At 43.1% G+C, this 12,494-nt stretch overlaps 2 protein-coding genes across 2 annotated transcripts; both read left to right on the plus strand.

The window, feature by feature from the left end:
* The first annotated feature begins 2,503 nt into the window (after window positions 1-2,503).
* Window positions 2,504-6,092, plus strand: cplx3b (complexin 3b). Its single transcript, XM_067249402.1, has 3 exons — window positions 2,504-2,658; window positions 5,423-5,510; window positions 5,868-6,092. Exons 1-3 carry the CDS (start codon window positions 2,504-2,506, stop codon window positions 6,090-6,092), a joined length of 468 nt encoding a protein of 155 aa, XP_067105503.1.
* Window positions 6,093-8,813: 2,721 nt separating this feature from the next.
* On the plus strand, window positions 8,814-12,069 carry si:ch1073-459b3.2 (growth arrest-specific protein 1). Its single transcript, XM_067249120.1, has one exon. The coding sequence runs from the start codon at window positions 9,425-9,427 to the stop codon at window positions 10,175-10,177; it is 753 nt and encodes a 250-aa protein (XP_067105221.1). The 5' UTR covers window positions 8,814-9,424; the 3' UTR covers window positions 10,178-12,069.
* Window positions 12,070-12,494: the final 425 nt, after the last annotated feature.

Here is a 12,494-nt window from a genome sequence, read left to right on the forward strand (position 1 = left end):
GAGCTGTGCATGGAGATCAGCTGCCATGGCGAGAGCTTCATATTCTGTTCCTTTACACAGCCCCTACAGAAGTACAGTATACTTGACAGCTGCTCCACATCTGACTTGACTCATGTGGCCAAGTAGCTCCACAGCTGCTGCACAAACTGTCACAGAGACACACAAACAGACCAATCGGAAGTGGACCGAGATGGGTTGGGTTGGGTTGGGCTGGGCCGTACTGAGGTATGGCCAACTGTGCCCTCCTCCCTGCCCATCCATACCCACACTGTCGGGTTTAGTGTGTGAAGAGTGCATCCATGCATGCTCATTATATAAGAGGGTGTGTAAGGGGTTTGCACTCATTCATGCAGCATGTGTGTTTCCTGCATTTAGCCTCAATGGTCATTTTCAGAGTGTTGGTGTTGTTTATGTCAACTGCCCAGAGCACAAGAAGTGTCGGAATCAGTAACACATGAAGAAGTCTTCAAGCTTCCGTTTTTTCACAATTGTACATTTCTGCTTTACGTTACGTAAAATTTCATAGTAGTTTATTATCATTTTATATTTTCAAAATGATCGTCTGAGCAGGTTGGTGATGATTCAGAGAAAGAGATAGAGAGAAATAGAGGGGGAGGGGTGACAGAGGGAGTTAGCGGTAGAGATATAAGGAGGGAGCGAGAGACAGAGAAAAAGAGAAGAAGGGAGGGAGAAATAGAGAGATAAAGAGAGAGGGAGTTAATGATTGTCTGTCTTCCTATTGTATTTTGACGTCCGTTTTCCCTTTCAGTCTAACTTCAATGATGAAGATATTTGTTCAGGTTTCTGTTGACAGCAAATATACAAGAGCGGGCCTCATGGGAGTGGAGATCAAATTAGATAGATAACACTCCAGACCCTAATTCGTATCCTCATTCAGCAAAGTTACAATTCAATTTATTTGATGTAGAGCAAGCTTTAAAGTGTGGAGGGGGATTTGAAACTAGCCAGGTAGGCCCTGGTAAGCCTGTGACAGAGAGCACTGAGAAATGATCCCACAGGAAAGTAGGCCACTCCAACAGTCAGGCGTGCTGCTCACGTCAGGATACTAATGCTGTTGACTTTGGATGCAGCTCCTGCTGCCTGAGAACGTTACTGTCTGTTTCTTTACTTTTCATTATGAAAATAGAGAGAGGGGTCTCTGTAACTGTACGGCCCTTTTCTAACCCTGAATATCCATATAACTAACATAGTGGCTATCCATCTGACTTGGACTTCCCATTGTACCCTTAAAATACTGCTTTCAGATAGTAACTGAGGGGGTTTCATGAGTTGTGATGGTACTTTTTGGGCAAAAAAGTAAGAGGGAAGTTGTCAGCATTGGCCATGCAGATATTCACCTAAATTATTCAAATGTTAAATGTTTTCCATGGTATAGACATGTTTCTCTAGTCTATTGGTTGGGACACCATTTCCTATAGCCTATGCTTAATGTAGCCCCATACTTTGGATAGGCGCAACGGATGACGGGAAGGTTAAGGATCAAACTGTTGTAATTCAAGGGCGGGTGAGCTGCTTAAAGCAAGCGGGCTCTGTGGGTAATATAAGCATAAGAGGCTAGCCGTTGTTGGAGGCGCGTGGGCGACTGTTTATTGAGGTTTGTGCAGCCTTCCCTTAAAATGCAATTACACACCAGTCCGCCGGCGCGAGCGCTCCCTCTTTGAGTGGCAGACAACTGCCTTCCACCGCCCCATCTGAGACGATTTTTATATGTAGGCTAGTATAGGAAATGCAATATACCCTTGTCCACATTAAAACAAATAAAAATAATTTTAATAAACGAAGGTGTAAGAGGTTGATGGATGAATCCAGTGCGCCATGCTTTACTGTAATTACTAGAAAAATGACACTGTGAATTACTGAAGAATTACAGTGTAAAATGCATCAGACACAAAAACATACAAGTCAAGATAAATACTGGCACCAAACGAGTTCAAAGACTGGCTCGTAGAGTGGATATGTCCCTGCTGAAGTCCATATTGAATATAAAAGCAGCACTTGTCTGAATCAATACTGAGTTATAATTAAACGGCGAATCACGGGATCCCATGTGTGATGTCTGGGCGCATCATGCTAGCGCACACTTAATCCAGCGGTCTATGGGATTGGGCAGAGGGAGTGGAGGTTGAGGAAGGGAATGCAGGATTGGTAGAGTTGAGAGTCAAACTTGTTGACTCACATATTTGTGCAGCCTCGTCCTTTCTTGCTACCCTTCCCATCGGCGCGGAGCTGTCCTTTGGCATTGGTGCTGAAACACGTTTTCTACTAGATCGTAAGGGGACGCTGGAGCGTTGGGAATAAAACATTTAGATTTTTTTTTACACGTTTTGTATCGTTTAAATAACTTTATCGACAGATTGAATACTTTCAGACAGTTTGACACTCTCCGGAAGATAACCGTTGAATTAGCCTACTCCGCTCTAATCAAGAGCGCGTAAAGATCCAATTTTCGACCCAGGTACTGTGGTCTCTTGAAGGCAGAAAGATGGCTTTTATGGTAAAGCACATGGTGGGAGGCCAGCTGAAAAACCTCACGGGGGGGAATGAAGAAAAACCAGAAGCAGAGAAATCAGACGCCGCGGCGAACGGGATGACCCAGGAGGAGTTTGAACAATATCAACAACAGTTAGAAGAAGAAAAGTAAGACGAAATGTTAATGTATTTTATTGGGGGAAATATGTCAATAAGGTAGGCTACTGCTGAAATTGGTCGCATTAAAGTCAATTCCCCATCTGAGCATATACAGCGCGTGCTTTTTTCAGCCATCTGTGCGCCATGCTTTACGCGCCAGTGCCATCAACAGCGCGAGTTTAACTGCAGCTGCTTCTCTCACTCATGAAGCTTACTTAAATTCTGCAAATGATGGAGCAAGTAGGCCAAGTAAAAGTGTGCGTACACATTATTATAAGTATCTTACTTGCAGCAGTTTAGATTATAATTAGCTGTGTATAGGTAGGCTATTATTCATAGGTCATCTTGCTAGCATCGTATTCGTTGAAAGATTTGCCTATAAAACAACGTATGAAGCCGGTCCATGATCGTGTTTGTGATCATATGTAATATCCTTCGTGAGCTAGGTTAATGTGTTTGTGCGACTCCCTGGGGATGCTCCTGGGAGGAGGTGTGGGTTAGGGGTTGGGAAGGTGAGGGTAGGGTGGGAGTGTAGTTTGGGGATTTAAAACATCACCCCCAATGTCACTAATCCATCCTCATCCACCCCCCTCTCGATACGCCCATGCACTGACCTTCAATGGGTGTGAGTGGCTGTATGTGACTGCTGTCATAGATCAGAGAACCATATTGCTCAATAGAAAATGGATTGGGAGAGAGGAGTAGCATGAAATACTGTGACATGCTCATGCAATGGCTAGTGTGATTCTCTGATGTCCTTGGGAGAGGAGAACACAAGACTTGTCCTCACAATGCCATCATATCTCTCCCATTGGCTACCAGCAAGAGTTTGCTTCAGGAATTGGATGTTTTGTATGCCGATGTTGATACTTAGCCAGCTGGGGTTCATCTACATCTCACTAGGAAGATCTGGAAGCCCCTTCATATAGACAATCTCAGTATGGTTCTCAGTCCACAAAGCTTGTGCGTGTCATTGTGTCACATTTTTATTTAGCCCCCTGCAGTTGATGTGATCAGACTAGTCACAAAATGTCACCTTCGCTCACAGTGTCTGTGCTTTGACATGTTTTGGTAATTGTGTGTCACTTTCATCATATTATTACAGTGTAATTGGTTTCTGTGAATGGCTAATGTCCTTGATGGTAGAGGAGAACCACAAAATACCCCTAAATTCATAGAAATATGATGAAGAAAAAAAGGGAGCAATTCCATCATGTTGACTAGAACACAGGAGGGTGCAACTGTACAGCAATAATACTGCCCTCTACTGGACGCTACTATGTGTGCATCAAGGATGTGTCCATCACAATGTTCATTGGAAAAATTATGTGGGACATGTATTGGCTGTAATCAAAATCATCAGATGAGTGTAAACCATCACATTAGCCATCGCCAGGACAATCATTACCCAAAATAGAGGGTGCATTTTGAGATAGAATTGCGGAGAGAAATCCTGTCTAATATATCAAGCAATGAACTGTAAGGGTGGGTTTTCCAGTGGTGGATCTCAGAGTGGGTTTGTCCCAGTTCCTCTGGCTACAGCCATGGACTGTCAGTAAGGGTGTTTGCCAGAATTTATGATGTATGATAGTACAAGGCAGTGGGTTCAGGAGCTGTGTGTGTGCGTGTGTGGTGATGTGCGTCTGTGTGTGTGCGGTGATGTGCGTGTGTGTGTGCGTGTGCGTGGATGTGCGTCTGTGTGTGTGCGGTGATGTGCGTGTGTGTGTGTGCGGTGATGTGCGTGTGTGTGCGTGTGCGGGGATGTGCGTCTGTGTGTGCGGTGATGTGCGTGTGTGTGTGTGCGTGTGCGGTGATGTGCGTGTGTGTATGTGCGGTGATGTGCGTGCGTGTATGTGCGGTGATGTGCGTGTGTGTGTGTGCGGTGATGTGCGTGTGTGTGTGTGCGTGCGTGTGTGTGCTCATGTATATTAACAGAGTGGTGTGATCCCCGCCCCCATGGATGGGTTGTCTGGGTTGGCAGCTGCTGATGTAGGTTAGTGGTAGCTAGCTAGTCAGACAGTCAGTCAGGGAACAAGCCTCTCAGTCAGACAGTCAATCAGTCAGTAAACTAGCCAGCCAGTCACTCAGTAGCGCTCCCTGTCCCGGAGGACTGAGGTCCCTCAGTGTAGAAGAGGCGCATACAACATCTGGGTCTCATCAGGATCCCAGCCTTCCTACAGCCCGCTATCCCTTCCTTTCTCTTGCCCTCCTTTTCCGCCCTTTCTCTTTCTTTTTCAATCCTTCCCGCTCCTTTTTCTCCAACCCATTTACTTGCCCCTCATTTATCTCATTCTCTTTTCCTACTCCACTTTTTCCCCTCTTCCTCTCTTTTTCTAACTCAATCCCTCCATCTCTCTTCTTCCTACCCTTCCTCACTCTCTATCCTGGAGTGCTGCTGCTGCTCATCCACCTTCTGTTGGCCTAGACTCTGGAGTCAAAGCAGAGCGGATCAGAGCTGGTCAGCACCGGCTCCTTCCGGTTTGTCTTGATAGGATGCATTCAGGTTAAATCAAATACATCATGCTCATGTCTGATGACAACTTTATGAATAATATGACAAAAGGTCATTTCAAATGTTACACTTTAGCACATTGTTTTGGTCTTACAACAGGAAGACTGGAATGAAGGATGTTTTATTTTAAGAACGTGGAAACGTCTCTGCCACATCTGTGTATGGACAATACCCTGATGTTGTTTTCATATACTATTTAAATGATTCTATCTAATTAAATTCCATTAGATAACCTAACAACATTATCTCTCCCTTTTCCAGACAAGAACGAGATGCTAGCTTTGCTCAGAAGAAGGCTGAGAGGGCAACAGTCAGAAGTCACTTCCGAGATAAATACAGACTCTCAAAGGTAATCTTGTCAGATGGCTGAGCGGTTAGGGAATCGGGCTATTAATCAGAAGGTTGCAGGTTCGATTCCGGCCATGTGGCACGTCACCCTACTTGCCTCGGGGGAATGTCCCTGTACTTTGTACACTGTAAATCACTCTGGATAAGAGTGTCTGCTAAATGATTAAATGTAAATGTACTATAACGTGATGTCATTCTTCCTTATTGGGCCACTTCCTTTGACCATTGGAATGTGTATTTGAATTCAGAGTACTACTTGAACTTGTTCTTTATTTCTGTTACCCTGCCTCTATCCCATCATCTTCCCTCTGTTGATCTGCTCTTGCACTCACTTGTTGTGTGTGTGTGTGTGTGACAGAACGAGCTGGACGAGACCCAGATCCAGCAGGCGGGGGATGACGTGGAGCTGCCCACAGAGCTGGCCAAGATGATCGCTGAGGACAACCAGGAGGAAGAGAGCAAACAGTCTGTGCTAGGTCAGCTGACCAACATCCAGAACGTTGATTTAGACCAGCTGAAGGACAAGGCCCAAGCCACGCTGGAGGACCTGAAAAACTCAGCCGAGAAGTGCAATCTCATGTGATGTGATGGGGATGCCAGGTCCATCCCCCTACATCCCCTCCCTCCCTCCTGCCCTCCTACCCTCCCGCCCTCCTTCCTTCCTCCCTCCCTCCCTCCCTATTTTCTCTGTACCTCACATGATTTATGACATCATGATGTATGCTCCATGAACATGTGCAGTTGTGGGTGTTGATGTTAAATAGCGACAACACACACTCATAGACATAGGCGCACAGTAAATATACATGCGTGTGTCTTGCTGTGTCTACAGGCCAATGGGATCAAGATATGGAGAGAGTCATAAACAGTGTAACCTCTTATTATGCTTTACATAGAATGCCAAAGTCCCTTACAAAAACAACACTGCCACCATTTAGAAAATGGAACACATGCATTCCATATGACTATTTTTAGAGGTTGTGTAAGATGTTGTAGAACTATGTTCTCAGAACATATACAGTATGATACTAGGTTTTTGTTGTTTCTGAGATATAGGCTACATATAAATGTATTTGTGCTGTCAGCCTGACAGGCTTTCATTCAGTATCCAGGTCTCAGCTTAACATCCTCATGCCTACCCACACACTGTGACCTTTGACCTGTCCTCATATTTCCATTTGGTCCCCTTGCCCTCTCCATTTCAGTGGTGCCGTTTTGTGCTGGTGGTTTGGTGTTATGTAGCTGCTATGATGTGTCAAGTGCTGTCTTTTAAAAACGTCATCCTTCGGCTGAGCGTGCTGAACACAGTGTAAAGCAACACACGCTCCTGTGTATGAACATATACTTGGTATTTGTCTGACTTGTTGTCTTATAAGTCAAATTAGGTAAAGATAGGCCAGGAGTGGGGTTGTCAATTCTGTGTTACAGTTTACACTATTGTTCATTACCAGTGTTCATGTTGTGTGATAATTAAAACAGCCCGTTTGTAGATTGCGGTATTTGCTATGTGGAATGGGAGTACGGTTACCTTCACCTGTGGCTTATTTGACCTGATAACTGCAGTGTGCTTCCATGTGTGTTTAAAGAGACATGAGATACACAACAATTCAATGAGCCAACTAACCTTATCTTTGTGTGTCAAGAGTCAATGATTTATCACGTTGTTCACCGAAGTATATAATTTTTTTGTTGCCTTGTCAAAAGCTAAATGAGGGTGGCCATGGTGATTTCAGGAATGAGACACGAACATGGTTTTCGTCATCCTCTTTATTTTGTAATTTATTTTACAGTGCATCATTGTTGTCGTTCAGCGCTGTATGAACCTTATTTTATTGATTTTGGACTGACTGTTGAAACTTCAATAAACAGTTTTTTATGAATTGTGCTTCAAGTTTCTGTGTTGTATTTCTGTCTTGTCTGAGCAGGTGTGGGGGTTGTAAATACAGGGAAAGAAAGCTCAGCACAGAGTAGTGGCCACGTAGTGGCCTGATTGAGACTGGTAGTGGGTTTTTGAACACCAGGTGGCGACATAAATAATAGATGTCTAACAAAAAGTGATTTAAGAAGTCAGCAAATGTCATCACTCTGAGGCTACAGATTTAGCTAAATCAGACAGTTATGCTGATAAAAACTTGGTTGTGTTTGCATTTGCATGGTAGAATTGTGACTGAAATACAGCCCATATTTAGAAAGTGTATGGTTATGAATGTGGTCATTACTATAATGGGTATGTCTATTATGATTGTCATTATAATATACAAATATATATATTTGGAGATTGGTGGCTATTTACACAAGAATGGCAATTACAATGATAATTTGTATTCCACTGAATGTTTAGATTGTAATCATTGTCATTAATATAATGGCATTATCATGGAATGTGTCATTATCATCATCATGACATTACAATGATTTATTAGGAGGTGTCCAGCCACATGACAGTGAAACCTGCAGTTACTTGCTATTGTGTCATGCAGCCATCTGGTCCTAATGTCCAAGACCAGCAGAGTTCTAGGAGAACTAGACTACTTTGTTGGAGAAAAAAAAACCTAGACAGCCCGGGTGTTTTTTTCCAAATCAAGTTAGTTACCATTTCAATAGCGGGGAAGCCTGAGCTATTGGTAGTTTTCAAGTGCGGAGTGAAAGGAGAGAGCTGTAAAATATATTGATGCTGAAACCCTTGTCCATTGATAGGCTACAGGGCGTGAACAATCTTCAGCCCAGAAAGACACTGGGCCACTGCATGGCCAATCTTGCACAATTGGGGTGAAACGGGCCAGAAAATACCATTCTCTTCCTTTCTCTGCTATCAATCAAGGCTTAAAAACTCACTAGAATAAAGAACAAGAGGGAGAGGAGAAACTGCGCGCGACAATTAGTAAAAGTTTTAGGTGAAACCCTCACAGTGCTACGGTTTTTATAGAGGTTTTCTCCTCGGTTCCTAATTAAAAGGGGACAGATTTGTTTTTTTGCACTTAAAATTGGAGCGGTAGGTTGCAGATGTGAGGTTCTAGCTATGGAATGCGTTCTGTCGACTGCACTGGGGCTCGTGAGCCCCCACCACCTCCCCAAGCTTTGGCGTGTTTTGTAATAGGAGAGAGAGACCACACAGGTCGTGAGTTTCATGAAATTTATAAACATTTTATTTATCCTGTATATGCCATGAAGATTGCCAAAAACTACGTTGCTATAGAAATGAGTCCCAGACTGACTCCTCAATGACGACCAATCGTTGACCAGAATTGTAAATGGGAGAGGGGGGAAGGAAAACTTTCCTTTCTTTTCGGTAGGAGGAGGGGAGTTGTGGAGAAATGTTTAACGAAGCGTGAAGCGTAACTGCATGAGAGGGACAAAGACACATAGCGGGAGAAAATACGACAGTGGAGCCGTAATTCAACTAAAGCAGGATATGGAATACACAAAAACAAGACATGCACCGAAGTTGAAGATGTTTTGAAAACGAATGCTAACACGACGTGCATGCGAATCCAAGGCAAACTATACGACAGAAACTTTTGGGATAGAATGCGTCACAATTTAGGCAACAGCCGAGGCTTGCATGTGTTTGTTCTCTTTTCTTCATCGACACCACATTTATGGAATAAGAATACGTCTGTCGTGGAAACGGTAGATTCTAAGTGGCGCTGTTTCAATGCTAAGGATTGCAACATTGTTTCTCATACTCTTCAGACAGTTGGGCTGATGCAGGTTTCTGTCAGCGCCTAACCAACTGTACAGCATCTATATACGGCTTGGACAAAGTATATTTGCTAACCTATACATTTATATCACTATGATCACGCCACTCGAATGTGTTTTTTAGTTTAAGTCAAATTACTTTTTAACCAATCTAATGCCCTGTTCGACCTGGAGAAATAGGTGCGTTTCGCCGAACTAAACTTCTAATCAAGTATGAAGAGTTGGCATAGCGCTGTGGTGCTACTGTTGTGGGTGTTTGTAGTACTAGATGCCCAGTTAATATGTTGGCAAGCTTTGTTCCGATGCCACGACGAGCCCGAATGTGAGCTTGCATACAGTCAGTATGTAGCCGCGTGCGAAGGAAACCTTCGAGGGACCCGGAGACAATGCCCCAGCCACTGCATCAACGCTCTGATACGACTGAATTACACTCGTAGTGGGCCAGACCTGGAGACCTGCGACTGTGGACAGGACGCCGAGTGCATCAACACGAAGAGGTCAATCGAGCCGTGCCTTCCCCGGAGGTATCCAGGGGATGCTGGTGGGATCGGATGCACAGAGGCCCGTCAGCGGTGTGAGGAGGACAGCAGCTGCCACACCTCCCTAACTGCCTACTTGTCATACTGTGGACAACTGTTCAATGGCAGGAAATGCTCGTCAAAGTGCAAGGCCACCATTCAACAGATGCTCTTCATACCAAATGGCATGCTCCTCAACCGCTGCGTGTGTGACGGCGTTGAGCGGCCATTCTGTGAAGTTGTGAAGGAGAACATGAGCAAACTTTGCTCCATTGGAGACCACAGCGTCATTTCAGACCAAGCTGATAAGGACGATGTGTATGAAGATGAAGACTATGATACAAAACTTGGTAGAGAGGAAATTGAGCAATACGAGAAAGACACTGCTTCCAAATTGTCAATCTCCATGGGCCTGGTGTACTTTACTCTAGCATGGATACTATATTGAGACCGGGGTGAAAGTGCTGCTTCCAAGTAGAGCAAACAGGTTTTTGTACACCATAAAGACCAGTGACTCTTTGCCAGTCTCCATTTTGGTGGAATTTTGCTGACTGATTTGAGCCTCAATCATGGTGTGCAGCCAACATAACAGGGCATGATTAGAATCAAAGTGTGAACTTTGAACCCTCAAGATAATAGTTCAACAGAAAATCGTCGCCCAATATGTCTAAATATTTCTTTGGACGGTTGTTTGAGGGGAAGTGAACCCAACTTGACTCCTTTTTGGGAAACATTACACCTATTAAACTTGAGGGTTCCCTTTACAACACTCTATTTGTTTTGTTTCGTCTCAATGGTCCTTGGAGTGTGGCTCTATTAAGACTAAAGATAAACATTGGACCGGTCCAGTCTCTGTTTGCTCTCCCTTCAGTTCCAGGGTCCTCTGCATTGTTGAAGCCATCACACTTCAAATATTTGGTGGGAACCTCCAGGAGACACACAAGGGTTTGGGATCAAGTAGTTAATTTAACTGAAGTGCCTCTTAAGATGCCCCCCTGGTCCCCTACCCATGACCCATCCCTCATCCAGGATTGTTTTATATGGAAGGTCTCCATAGAGTCCTCCACTCCCTCCAAAAAACAGCTATCCCTCTTTTTTCACTCATAACCATAAGGTGAATGTGAATTCATGACAGACTTATGTGGATATATGAAGGAGACGCATTCTTATGAAGACTTGACTGAATTATATTTGTCCTTGAAATACATCACAAAACTTGAGTAAAGTATACATGCTGGATAATATAAATTATTATCAACAGATTCCTTACTGGACAGAATAATTCAGAGTAAAAAAATGTGTATGTTCATTTTTTTTCTTTACAATGCTCCGTTTTGTCTTTTCAATCGTTCATGTGTTGTCTTTGCAGTACGCAACTTGAAGGTTTTTCAAACTAATCTTTGTTTTTGTAATGAATGTCTTCGTCAGTGTTATTTGACCTATCACGTAGCTGTCGGTCAGTTATGAAATGTAGTAGTTCTGTCAGTGTATGTTAAATTATAAAATCTCAATGACGAATATATGTTTTACCTACAAATTTTAAGTAATAAATGCAAAGATAGTGTGGAAGAATGCTGTGGACTAAAGCGCAAATATTTTGACGTCTCAGTCAATCCCATAGTCCACTCATGAAATCAATGGCAGTATCTTACATTGTCTTCAATTGTAAAGGTATGTTGATTTTTCATCTCAACAAGTGTTTGAATTACAAAAAAGAACAAGAGACTTGCATATAATAAAGGCAATGTATAATACAACTCTTTTAAAGTAATGTATGCTTCATTTAGAACAGGTGAACCAAATGATATACTATTTACAACAAAACACAAACCAATTCCTTGGTAACTTGATAAAGCCTTACTACCAAGTCTTCCAACATTTCAAATGGGAGTGTTTACTTGAAATTACATACTCTGCATAAATCTGGTTGTGAGATAAATGATACTTAAAGACCACAGGGAATGGATAGACATCAACATCTGCTGAGGTAACCTTCTGACTGGTGTGTGTGTAGTTCTCATAATGCCCTCATTGTGGAATACTTTAGGGATTAAGCACTGTGTAACTGAAACCTGGGAAGGAATTTTAAGTGTCTCGCTACACAATACGTCTTAATTTGACTGAAAGGGCAGAACTGTGCACGGTTGACAAATTCTAGGTTTAAGTTACCTTTCCCAGCACTCAGTGTTTTTAGAGAGACAGACGCAGTAAACGATACCCACATATTTGTATGTAAATAGAAGTCAGTGTCACAGTTGACTCTTACTAGTATTTAAGAGCTTCACTTGCATATAATGTTCACCAAGTCCTTGCGAATGACTTTCTAAGTACCCTCATAAATTAAAATCTTAAGTACAAACAACTTGTAAGTTATTTTATTTACTTCCGTACGTATTCACGTCATTAGATACCTCAAACCTGATAACACACTATTTTATTCAACTATTCAAACAATGTGAATTGAGACTTGTATTACTTTTGGAAAAACATGATTTAACCTAAGCAGATTTGAAAGTAAAGGGTGTGGTTCTTGGCATCCTGCTTCTTAGTTGAGTTTGGCTTCACTCTGACCAATATGTCTAACCACTGCCATGCATCTCAAAAGTTCTCCAACACAGTCACCCCCTCCCCGCCCCCCCAAAAAACCCCAACCCTTCCACTCAGCTTCTGGGAACAAAATCAAAACAAACACAAGTAGGGGAGCCTTGGGTGAGTGGGGGGTGGGGTTTACAGAGGCTGCAGTGTGCTGGAGCCCATTTTCTAAA

The sequence above is a fragment of the Osmerus mordax genome, chromosome 13 (assembly GCF_038355195.1).
Source record: "Osmerus mordax isolate fOsmMor3 chromosome 13, fOsmMor3.pri, whole genome shotgun sequence".
In the NCBI taxonomy this organism is placed as follows: Eukaryota; Metazoa; Chordata; class Actinopteri; order Osmeriformes; family Osmeridae; genus Osmerus; species Osmerus mordax.